This window comes from Apteryx mantelli, chromosome 1 (genome assembly GCF_036417845.1).
Source record: "Apteryx mantelli isolate bAptMan1 chromosome 1, bAptMan1.hap1, whole genome shotgun sequence".
Taxonomy (NCBI): Eukaryota; Metazoa; Chordata; class Aves; order Apterygiformes; family Apterygidae; genus Apteryx; species Apteryx mantelli.
In genome coordinates this window covers 181,762,045-181,774,993 of record NC_089978.1, presented here as the reverse complement: position 1 = coordinate 181,774,993, position 12,949 = coordinate 181,762,045, and the positions used below count along the sequence as shown (strand labels likewise).

The 12,949-nt window shown below is 35.4% G+C and overlaps 1 protein-coding gene across 4 annotated transcripts in view; it reads right to left on the bottom strand.

Moving 5' to 3' along the window:
* Positions 1-1,718: 1,718 nt before the first annotated feature.
* ZFC3H1 (zinc finger C3H1-type containing) overlaps positions 1,719-12,949 on the bottom strand; it is a 42,517-nt gene continuing 31,286 nt past the window's right edge. Inside the window, exons 25-35 of one of the 4 annotated variants that reach the window (XM_067313304.1) lie at positions 12,255-12,360; positions 11,979-12,177; positions 11,392-11,486; positions 10,346-10,456; positions 7,941-8,045; positions 7,685-7,850; positions 6,820-6,920; positions 5,584-5,685; positions 4,963-5,002; positions 2,696-2,758; positions 1,719-2,570 (exon numbers count right to left, since the gene is read on the bottom strand). In XM_067313304.1, the coding sequence (XP_067169405.1) occupies positions 2,433-2,570; positions 2,696-2,758; positions 4,963-5,002; positions 5,584-5,685; positions 6,820-6,920; positions 7,685-7,850; positions 7,941-8,045; positions 10,346-10,456; positions 11,392-11,486; positions 11,979-12,177; positions 12,255-12,360 (1,226 nt within the window). In that variant the 3' untranslated portion in view covers positions 1,719-2,432. Of the gene's footprint in view, positions 2,571-2,695; positions 2,759-4,962; positions 5,257-5,583; positions 5,686-6,819; positions 6,921-7,684; positions 7,851-7,940; positions 8,046-10,345; positions 10,457-11,391; positions 11,487-11,978; positions 12,178-12,254; positions 12,361-12,949 lie in introns of those variants that run through there. The other 3 variants (XR_010886627.1, XR_010886626.1, XR_010886628.1) reach the window with 3 other exon arrangements.

The following is a 12,949-nucleotide window of genomic DNA, read 5'->3' as shown; positions in this document are numbered from 1 at the left end:
CTTCCCAATGAAGAATTAATGAAGTTTTGCAAAATGACAGATGAAATGCCTAGTTCTTCTCTTGAACTGAATGCCCTCTTTGCAACTAACAGAATACAAAAGCATGGAAAGGTTTCAACGCTAACTGCAAACCTACTGTTAACACTATATTCTTCCTGGCAGTTCCACATTACCCAATGCATTTTGTTTCTTGCTCAGTAAAAAGTCATACGAGCTTGTGCTGCTCTAAGGAATATACTACTTCCTCATACTTCTTCACCCCAGCTCCTGGATGAACAATTCCCATTATAATTAGTCATTTCCATGTACGGTCAAGCTAAGCCAAATTGGGTCAAAAGGTCATGAATAAAACAGGAGTATTTTAATTAAAACAATATGGACTAAGGGCTAGTGGAGAAAGAACATTGTGGGGGTTTCCCTCTTTATCTCCAAGTATGCAAGAAACCATTAAGGAAGAGCATCTATAATTAATTTTTGATGAAAATTTAAGGCTTAAGGTCTCCAAAGAAAGAGAAACTAGGCATTTTGTTACAAAGTCACTGTATAGCAAGACAAGAACAGTAACAGAAATACCAGCCATGAGACAAGCCTAAGATGTAGAATGTGTACATAGCATTTTTAATGCTATAGTCCTTGAGAGTATTAAGCTTTACTATTTTTAATAACTGAATGAGTTTAATGGCATCACACAGTAAAATACTTCATGTGTCTAGGCGTTGCTGTAGACAAATGTGAAATGTTTATCAAAGTTTTAAAGATAAATTTTGAAAAAATATTGGGGGCAACACATATACAAGCCAACATTAATCACACTTGAGAGTGTTTTTAGTGAGAAAATTAAATAGTGCATTTATGTCCTAAATCTTTTTCATTCTGAGCTGTACCACTTAAGTTCAAAGAAACTGGTTACTACCCTACTACAATGAAGAATGGATTTGAGTCAGCCTTTCTGATATTGGTTTTGCAGTCTGCAGGAAAACCAGGCCATTAAATTTGGTAAATATTTGAAGTTTTGTTTTATAATTCAGTCTCAAACATGAAAGTTGCCATAAAGACTTAAGGTACAGACTCACTCTCCATTACCCTACATTAAAACCAGTATTTCCCACTTTTCTCCCATTTAACAGAGGCATACCACGTGTAACTTCAGAGAAGTTAAAATTTTGAAAAGTGCTAGCAGTTATATGTCACTTTGCCTCATTCTTAAACATGAAAACCACTTGTTCATGTTCTTCATGGCATCTGCATAAAGTTAGTTATGTGGAAAGTAGTACAGTCATCTTTTAATATGATTTGGCACAGACAAAAAACATGATAGAGCGCCAAACCCATGTGCACAACCTATTATTGGTTCAACAGGCTGACAGAATACCTCTTCTGTAATGTACATTTAGGGATTTTGAAAAATGGGCCTCATTTCATTAAAGGGAAAATGACAATATCATATACTTTCCATTACTGAAGTGGTACTAGTGACAGGAATTGTCGCTGCAGGGCAGATACATCTGTGTACACCCAAGGCAAGAGGAAGAAAACATTTTTGGAGAGGTAGTTATTCTACAATTAACAGTGGGAAGCTCAACCATATTCTCTTACTTTTTGATCAAAATAAGAAAGACAAAAGTTTTTTAGAAAGGTCAGCTTATATTGAAAATATCTTTGTATAAATGACTGTAATACTACAAAGTAGTATCAATACAAAACAGATCAATATTAACTGTTCTTTAAACTGTTAAACTTTATTATAAATTAAAATTTCTTTACAAAAAAATTGCACATAATTGACCACTCTTAGGTTCTGATGCACTGGCATTTGCAATAGTTTCTTTAATCTTCAAGTTTAATAGTCTCTGCCGTGAGTCCAATGCAGAAAAGGGCAGTAAGCAACCCTCTTAGAGCCTTCAAGTGCAAGAAGCATACTTGTGGCCACGGCAGTTACACTTTCCTTAAAGAGCGGCTGCTTTTGTTTTAAATCCTGTAATGAAAAAGTCTCAAAAAAGGTTTAAAAAAAAAGGAAAAACCCAAAGTGGACTACTTGCTTTTTTACTGTAAACACAGCCCAGTAAATTAATCCCAAACACAGATCTCTCAGGCATCAGCGAGAGTGTCAAGTGAATCAGGAACAGCAAAACAAAGAAAACAGAAAATAAAAGGAAAACAAAAAAAAAAGTCTGTCATTTTGATAACTATACTTACGTACATGATGTTATGAGAATCTGGCAGGGCCCAGAAGCAAGGCCAGACAGGGAGTTCATTTATCCAGAGAGGAGGGTCATGTTAATTGTTTCCAGGTTCAAGGAAAGCAGATTGGAGACTTGATATGCTCAGCAATACTCATCTGCCTTACACAGATCTTAGGCATGGATCAGCCTGAAGAATCATTCAATTGATTTTGGCATTTAATAGGACTTAGGGCTGACCATACTCAGTGTTCAGTGATTCTTGCTTTCTGTTCTGTAAGTGTTTAAATTTAAAAGCTCATCTAGGCTGACTCCAACCTCTTGGCACTTGGAAACTAGTTTTCTCAGGTTATCAGTTTTACCTCCTCCTGATGCTTCAAACAAGAGTTGCTGTAAGAGATGGGGAAGCAGATATAAGATTTAGCCAGAGCTTAAGCATCACCACATCTATGGACATGGGATATGCAGAAAATTTATATGAAACCTCAAACTGAAACATAAGGAGAAAACATTACATCTTTCCACAGTGTTGCACATAGAGGTAACTTCTGAAGGGCTCTCTGATATAAATGATGGACCTGTAAAATAAAAACAAATATTAAGTCAGCACAACTTTGTGTACTCAAAACATAACGAGCGATTTGAAGCACAAAAATCTGTTGCAATAATTTTTTTTATTTGCTGTTAAAAAACAAAGGTTGCAAAGTCAAGCACTAAATTGTTATTACAAGCAAAGGCTAATTTACGTCTGGCCTTAATTCTGACCCTTGTATGCACGTGATTGATTACATGAGGACATTCTATTTTTCTTCACAAGACTCTTGCCTCATTCATTGCACAGGATGGATCATGTTCATGGAATGAAGCAGCTTACTCAATATTTCTTTCACCACTCAATATGTAGTCCCAAGGTCTTGCTTACTGCATACCATCCCAACCCTGTAATGAAAATAACTGTTTCATAGGCTTTTTCCTACAGCATCTCTCTATCTGTGCTTTAACGATCACTATTTGTCTGCAACTTCCTAGCAAGACAATTTTCTTTTAAAAAAAAATTTATGGCTGGAAATGTAGGACCAAGGAGTTTAACATAAATAATTACTCAAGCCTCCTTCAACTTCTGATATTTGAAGTATCAAGTCTAATCAGAGAGTGATGGGAGTGAGTGGTGGGCAGGTTTTATTGTTTTACATTCTTATACCTATTTGTATATTCTTTTAGCAATTCTTTAAATGAGCCGCTGAAGGGAATCAATAACAGGGTCTCCAGGAATAGGAAATACAGAATTTGAATCATAATTCACTCTTGCAAAAATATCTTGATTACTATAAATCCCAGTTATTTACAGCTCTTTTTGATTCCACAGACAGCTGTAAATGCTCACCACATCCCAAACTGAGCACACATGTCCCCCCACTCGCCAAAAAAAAAAAAAGCAAAACAAAAAACCAAAACACACTGCAGTGTCTGTGTGCCTAATTAAGTATTTTTTCCCCCCATACTGTATAGGGGGTCAGAAGGTTGCAGAAGAAATCCACAAGATTTCTTCTGGGTGTAATCCAACTACAGTATTTTACATACGCCTTAATTCTAATTGGCTTATTTTCTATGCAGACCTTCTTTTATATTCATTTTTGAAATAAATTCTTCCAGTTTTGAAAGCAAATAAAGCAGGGATCTTATAAGTCAACAGCCTCATTATACTCAATGCCTTAAATGTTGTCCATCTAATACAATGACTGAAGCAGGGATCTGTGACTAATTACAGATTACACCAAACCATCCACACAGAGACAGAATTAAGGTTGAATAGCAACTATACCTTTGGTATCTCTTGACTTTGAACTATTTGATTTTATAAACTAAATAACTGGCTAGCTGGGGGTGTTTTTTTTTTTTTTTTTTTTTAAACACACTAGGAAAAAAGGAATAAAGATTTCACTTGTGAATCTAACAATAGCCATACAGCCCATTATGAATCCATTAGAGCTCTAGTACTGCTTCAAAAGAAACGCTGGCAGAAGAGAAGCATGCCAAGAATCAGCTACTACAAGAATGACATGTATCAAAATACTGGGTTACATATAATGGCAGAGAAGTAGCTCAAACACCACAAACAAATGGTGAGTCGCAAACAGTGCTTCATGACCCCCCAATACAGAATATCTTTCCACAGGCAAAAGAGTATTTTGATGGGGACAGCAACAACACCAGAAAGATCCAATCTGTTTGAACTGAAAAGCGATTCAGAGTTGCTGTGCTGAAACTCTTGTAATTGTATATAAGGTGATAAAAGTATTTTCCCCTTGAAATACCAATGAGTAAAGCTGTTGTGTTTTGGGAGAAAAAAATTGAGGGTTTGGGGGCAGGGGGGAGAAATCTCATCAGAAACTCCCTACATACATTTGCTTGGCAGACCCATCCTTTCAACTGCAGTCATTAGCATCTTCCAGCACAACAATACTTCCTTCCCTCTACTGTATTTTAGGTCTAGCCATCTCCTTCAGGTAAAAATAAAAGTGGGAGAACACCACAGGTCCCCAGTAAGGGAAAGATACGCACACGAACAATATGCACAAGTACTAATAATATATTTCATTCTAACTCAATTACCGAAGACATTTTACACTTTTAGCATTTGCTACAGGGTCTATACACAGAATATTTCAGCTATCCAGAAATCCTGAGTTTAAGAGATGACCATTGCTTTGAACAAAGCCAAAGCATGAAAAGTTCTATAGAATTTAATAATTACTCATTTTAGCAAGCTGTGTTGACTTACTTCTCTTTGTCCCATTAGAAAGCATTCGGCAGCAATGGCTCTGAGAAAAAGAAATATATAAAATATTTATTCTTGAATGATTTTAAATGCCATTATTGGCAGAATACTGACTGTGTAATGGAATTACAAATTCCTTGAGAAGAAAATAACTTCCAATGATCTACAGTGAAAAGAAAAAAATAGCCATTTTTTGAAAACAACCTTACATGAGCAAGACATTTCAGTGGTTCCCCATTATGAACAAACACTGAAGAAAAAGATCAGTTCAGCATCACTGGATAATGGAGATTACTGCTATTGTGATATATAAAGGGGAGGGTAGAGAGGAGGAGACAGAAGTCAATAATTGAATTATAAAGGCAACTTGTAAATACATTATTCATATTTATCTGCATAATACCCATTTATATGTTTTCCCAAGAGGGAAATTCAAATTCTCATTTAAAGAAGCAACAGTACCTCTTTTGGTTGTAATGAACAGTTACTGTTTAAATAATAAAATAATGAAAGAGACTTCTAGTACAAGCCCAATTTAAAGGACATTTCAGATTTACCTTTGTGATGTAAACCTTATAAACAAAAGCAATATCTATGAAAACAGATGTATGACTGTTGCATTACATTTTCCAGATGGCCAGGCATGTTGGGATATTATATGTAAACATCTTGGCTTGCAGTTTCAGAATTTGAACATTGCTCTCCTCCCAGTATCGCAGAAGCAGTCTGTAAAAAGCATTCATGAGAAAGAAGCATTGCTCTAATCACTGGGAACAGAAAAGCAATCCAAAGATACAAACATATTACACAAAATATATTATACCTAATTGCAGCCAAGAGTTGCAAGTGGGGAAAAAAGAGCCAAAATCACAACACATAACATTGACTGAACATGTTCTGGAAACAAAAAAGTTAAGAAACACTTTTGAAGAATAACTACGAAGAAATCAAAGAAAACATGACCTTGGTACATGGCAAAATCCATTTTTAGCATGTGTAAGGTAACTATATATCTGAAGGAAGGCTAATTAGTTTTGCAAAGTCATGAAGCTAGGATATACTGCACAGTCAGAACTCTTCACTCATTTTATATAGTGTCAACATTGTTTACGGAAGCTGTACGTTCCACCTAGACAGAATCACAACTTGGTTTAAAAATGCAGCCATTTAACTTTGTGTGCCACAATTCAAACCTCCCCTCCACCCCCTGTTGTTTCAAGTCTGGCTTTCAAATATTTGAAATCACTGTTGATGAATAACAGCAAGCATCTGGGGACTTTACCAACCTGTTCAATAAAATATTGATGAGTTCAGGGAAGCTGTATGTGATAAAATATGGATTCTTTAATCCTAAAAGAGTGCATTTTGAAACACTGTTTAAGTAAGAATCAGTGCAATTTTTACATTAACTGTTTTTGTTTTCCTTTTGTAAGATTTTTCAAAATTAAGGACAGTTTCTCTTTGCTAAACAAATGCCAAGTTAAATCTTAAGGTAGCACTATTACATACCAGCATATTCATTTTTCTTTGCTGTATATTGGAATTGTTTTTAATAGAGCATTAAGGAATAACAAGGTTTTAATAAATCTGACATTTTTCTACACACTTGAAATTGACTATTTGCATTCATGTACAGTACTGAAAGTTATTAATAATTCTTGTATGTAATTATAATCTTTCTACATATAAAACAGAACCCTATCAAAGACAAAGAGACTGAGAAGATCTCAGAAGGCACAAATAGCCTCAAGCAACTTGTAGAAACAGCGGAAGAGTTCCATTTTTGTAGTACAAAACACATCAAGCAAGTCTGGCTATATTAGCCAGATGTTTGTCTTAATTACAAATATTTTCACATACCTCAATGCAAGTCCAGGATTAGTAGGCATGGTAGAACAAAACCGTTCCAAGGTTTTGGAATGTTGAGACTTTGGAATGCAGCTCAAATAAAAAAAAATTACCTGTAAAATTGGAATTATAAACATTAGTACATTTTATAGCTGTCTAATTGTGATAAAGTAACAGAATTAGAAGCTAAGTATTGTGACTAAACTGAGTTACCACCACAGAAATAATTTCAAATACAAAACTTATCCCTCAAGGGTAACAAAAAAATCAACTCATGCCAATAATTAATGCCAAGTCACTAACACCACAAATTACAGTCCTTCCAGCCTTTATTTAATAGGTGAAAAAATATATTGGATGTTAATAAAATGGGACCTAGGATTTATACAAACAAAATAAACTTCAGAAGTGCTCAACTCAGTCTTCTTCTGATTCTCCTACTTCATTTCTTTTATTTCTCAACCACTATAATGTCTAGGATCACAACCGACAACTTAAAATTCCATCTCCCAGTGTTACAACTCTGCACACCTCTCATTCCACCCTCTCTTCCTTCCCTTACACACAGTTTCTTTTTTCTCTAAGAAAGGATAGTTTGTCATTAACAGCTTTATCCACACAGTATCAAAACACGCTGTAATTTTTCTTTCACTTTGCCTTAACCACCCTTTATTCAAAATATCGGCGCTAGGTGTTCCTCTGCTACTGAATCAGAGCACTACTCTCCTCAGATCTTTTGTTTCTTTTTCTACTAATTCCTAGCTGTCAGTGTACATATGCTAGTGGTGCTCTATTTCCACAAATAAAACTACACAAACCTGCCGAAAGGCCATCAGTCCTTTTCTTTAAAGAAAAATGTCCAGAGAAACATTCTTACCTCATTATGAAACTCATAATTGGTCCAATAATCAGCAGTACTAAAAGGAATTGGGTATCGTGTGGGGACTGTAACCAAGCATCTGTTCACTAGGTCAGTAAAAAGCTTGAATTCTTGAACTTTGTTGTTGGATCCAACAACTTTGCTATTGATAAAAACAAGGTAACTAGAAGGGAGAAAACAAAAAATAAAAGATGTTTCTGGTGACTTTCACTTAATTGCAAGATTAAGTTATTTTCCTTCCTTATGAACTTACTCCAGCCAAATGTTCTGAACAGTTTCCTGCTGCATCACTGCTCCCAGAGCTGCTTCAAAAGCATCCAGTGCTTCGCCAACAGTTGCATGAAGAGACTGGCACAAACTGTTTATAGTAAAAGTTAAAAAAAAAAAAAAGTTATAACACAATGCTTGCTTAAAAATATTAAGAGTAAGAAACAAAGAACTTCACATCTCAAGATGCAAGAAAAAACAACCTTTTCAGTTTAGCAGCATTACAGGCTTATTTTGTCAGTCAGCTTATTAAAATGGGCAAGTATCACACCACAGGTAATACAGAATATAGAAACTATACAGTTTAAATGCAATTTTTAACTTAAATAGAAATGAAAACTTACCCACTGTCTTCTACTCTTGTAAAGTACCTTTTTAGTAATCCTTATAGTAAGGATGTTCTGACTGCTACAGAACGGAGACAAGTCTTGAGCTTCCCTATGGAAAGCTCCAGGACAGTAAATTCCAAAGTTATACTAAAAGAAACCACACTTGAGAAACTGTATCAGACAATGGCAACAAAAATCAGTGTTCTGAAACAAATACTACTGGGGAGTTGGGGTAAAAATATGCTGATAGAAAAAAAATTGACAAAAGCAGTCAAAACACTTTTGTTCCACAGCTCAGACCAACATACAGGGCCTTTCCAAAGACAGAAGCAGACAGACATTTTGTGTTCAAGATTCAGTCAATAATCCTTATTTCAAGGTATAATGAATAAAGGGGAAGGCTTTCATTAAGTTGTAAGTGGAAAAAAATCATGAGGAAGACTACAGAATTTCAAAATAGGAAAGGGCTATTTGGCTACCTTGCTACAGCCTGTAGAAGCATCCTGACTAGGGCCACACAGTGATCATCAGAATTCCTGATCATAGTTCTTGAGGAAAGCAAGAACAGAAACTAAGTCACCAGGGTGCTAATCTTGTTAAAAAATTATTATATATATATATATATATATGTATGCATACATATAGATAGAATAAAATGATCTTTCACAATAAAACATTGTTCCTTAATCTTTTCAGGCTCTGATAATTTCACTCAGACTATTTCCACCTGGTAAAAGTGAACTTTGATGTCATTTGTCTTCTGCACCTGAAAAAGGAAAGACAGATACATAGGCCCAAATCTGTAGGCACTTAACTGTGACCAAACTCAAGCACAGAAGCACTCAACTGTCCATCAGCTTTATAAGTAATTTAGGAATTTATTTCAGGAGCACTGATTTATATCTTAGGACCAAGTGCCTAAAAACAGATGCATCTGAGCTTAAGTAAGGTCTCTAATGACTAGACAGCAACCTCAAGCGTCCTTCTAACAATGTTTATAATTTGCAAGTATGAACCTTCTAAAAAAAGTGAACTTGCAAAGAAAAGACAACTAAAACCAACTCATTTAAATTGGAATTCATGGACAACACCAAAAGAAAGCATTAAGATAATTTTATCTAAACTTTATATGAAGATTTTCTTGAAAACACGGTTTATCTCTTAAGAAGTTGTCCATCAATTAAAAATTATCAGTAACAGAGTTGAAGGAGTTCTAAGGAGTTCTCAAGTCAATATCTGAAGGATTATTATCTTTGCCCCTTTACTTGTCTGAAAGGCCAAATAGCTACTTCTGAAGATGGCAAACCCAGACCATGGGGAGGTAAACTTAAGCAGTAGCATAAGTCGACATCCCAGTAACCACATTAGAAACTAGTAAGTTTTCTTTAACTGCCATCATGATAGCTTATACCGCCTGCTGGCCAATCCTGGATATTCTTGTTATCAAAAGGAATGGTGGGAGAAACCAAAAAAGGAAAACAAAAAAAATAAATTAAAAAAAAAAAAATCAAAGCTCATGTTTACATGACAATGATCATAAGGTCACTTTGCCATATTCCTTTGATATGGAGGGCCATCTGCGAAAAGTTCCAGCTCTCACAGCCTGTTGTTACTAAATCCATTAACAGCTGAAACAGTGGGTCAAAACAGACGGGGAGACCAGGACTAAACAAAAAGTTAATAGGGTGGAAGTAGGGAACTATGGAAGAATAAAAGGAGGCAACTGAAAGCTGGAAGAAATGAAAGGAAGCTACTAGAAGTGACTTAAAACAGAAGTCTAAACAACTGATCATTTTTTGAAATGAACACATCTGCCACTGTCCCAAATAGGGAAGAATTTCTGAAAGATTTCCCAAGTGTAGGATTTGTGGTGATGTGCAATTCACAGTTTCATAGAACTGTCTCTGTTCTGCAGCAGCCAGGTAGCTTCTCTAAGGACTGGCAGACCGGTTATTAAAAAACTCAAAGTGACATACTTTGACAAATGATGATTGTTTCACAGTTGAAAACTCAATTTACTTAGATCCAATAGTTGTCCCTCAAATACTTCAGAAAGTCTCACCAGTAGATTTGCCAGAGATAGGGGATTTGCTGATTTACAACGTCATCTGTAAGATGTTCTTTGTAGAGGGGTGATGTAAATTCAATTGGCATTGGAAAATTCAAGAGATACCTACAAGAGGAAAAGTAGCATGTGAATATTCTGCTACATGGAAGGGACAACAAAAAAAACAAAACAAAACAAAATTTATGTGGACATAAGATTTAGCTCTGAAATCCAATTCATGAGATGTATTAAAAAAATAAAAGAGGAGGAGATTCACCTACTTTTCTTAGATTATAACTTAACTCTATCCAGACATATTATCTTAAAGCATTTACTCCTTTCTTTCTTCATTATATACAAGGTTAAATCTCTCTTTAAATCTCAGACATTTGCTTTTTCCACATAAAATGCATCAACTCCTAAGATACAATTATCTACCAAAAGTCAGCTGAACTGCATTGTCAGTACTAAAATTAATATAAATGAACTTAAGTAGAATAAAAATCTAACACCTAACTTGGCATAAGCTTAAGTACAGATGGTCTTTCTTTGAAGGCCTTCATAGGCATCTACTTTTCTTTGACTATATGAAATGTATTTTAGAACTTCAAGGAGTCTCTCAATTAGGTGCCTAAGATTCAGGTGGAAATTCAGCAGACTGAAGACCAACCTGTGTATTTCAGCAATAATAGTCCCCTAATTAATAGCGTGCACATATTTTCTGGACTGAGGTCTTTTGCAAGTGCCTAGATATAGAGTTTCGGGCATGCAATTTTAGGCACTCAGCTTTGGGGGGAAAAACAACACATTCCCCAAATCCAGACATTAAACTTGCTGGTTATTTCATCTCCAAGTTCTTGTGTTTTACAATTTTGTGTATGTGCACAAACAAGAAGCATAAAACTTAAAACACCAAACCATAATTCACTAAAGTTTTACCAAAACATGCCAAGTTAAAAACAGAGTTTCAAGAGTTCTAAAACTGCGTAGTTTTGGGAAAAAAAAAAACCCACCACACACTAGTCTTCCCCAAAAGAAAGAAAAAAACGTTCTAAACATACCTTAAAAGATCCATGGGACTGTGCTCTTGACATGCATTCTCAAAGAAAGCTGCCACAAAATCTTGCAACAGTGAAAGAATACTGTCTGACTTTCCCTGTTATTTTTTTTTAATTAAAGAAAATTTAAAACAGACATCATGTAAGATATCAACCTAAAGATGACAAGAACAATTTAAGCACAACAAATAACAAGTGATGTCCCTATCTCTGCAATGCTCCATTGCCCTCCTTCTCTCAAGAAGGAGATTTTACAGGGTCAGTTGGCAGACTGCAGAAGATAGCTGAAAATATATTAGAGTTTCAACTGTTAGGATATTCTACTATTCTTGCATAAGGATACTGTTAACACTGGATTAGAACCAACAATCTTGGTTCTAAATTTATGATTTTATATAATACCTTTCACCACCTGTAAGGGTATCATAAAATTTGCCAATTCTATTTTTCACATCTATAAAAAGGAGTGCTAGGCATTAAAACATATTGTGAAGATGAATCCATTTGATAAGTGCTTTGAAGCCACAAGCAAAACACAAGCTACATAAAGCCAGAAGACTAATGCAAAGGGTTCTGGGGTGAGGTATTACCTGTGAGATGAGGAATTTACACATCTGATAAAAAATTTCTGCATTCTGAGGATTCTTCTCAAACGCTGCAATCCACACTTTGTAGGCACTATCACTCTGCTCTATTTGCAAATACAAGGAGGCCAAGCTCTCCAACAGCTGACAGTTGTTAGGGCAGAGCTCCAACAATGATCTACAAAGTTCTATAGCAGACTCCCACCTCAAATAAAAGTAAAGGTAAGATTAAAAAAAGAGTTGAATATTCTTAAGTGAAAAATATATTTAAAAACAAATTACCTTTCAAGAAGCTTCAACAAAGCTATCATATTTCTGTAGAGAGGAAAACACATAGCTATTCTTTTGTCAGCGTCAAGGCTTTCATCAGTACATGTTTTGACTGCATCTTAAAAAGAGGGGGAGAAAAAAAAAGAAAAAGTCAAGCCCTTAAATCTCAAGTACCTTCAAACTTATTTGAAGCTTTAACATCAAGAATCTACAATACATAAGCACCTAAGTTATTTTTGTGAATGCTCTTCTTGTAAATTATGAAAAAAGGAAGATGACAACCTTTGGAAAAGGTCACATTTATCACCACAGTGAATACAAAGAGAAAAGTCTTTCAGAAGTGTCATCCCTCATGTGTTTAAAAACCAGGAAACCCATCCTACCAATGTAGTGTTAAAGCTACATTACAGATAGGAGTATAACACATTCTATTTAAAAGTATACTCCAGTATTTCCAGCATAGGTGCTGAAAGCAGTTTTACTGAGACAAAAGCTAATATGGGCTATTTTATTATGCTGAGAAGCAAAATAAAATTACCCAGTACTGAACACCACACCTTCCCTCAGGTATTTTCGCACTGCATTACCATCTGCAGCATAGATACATTCTCAGTGGCAATCCAGTGCTGCTGCTGGCTAACACACAGCAAGTACTAATCTTCAGATGCCAGTATGAAAGACTCCATCAGGCAGCAGCAGCAGCCGAC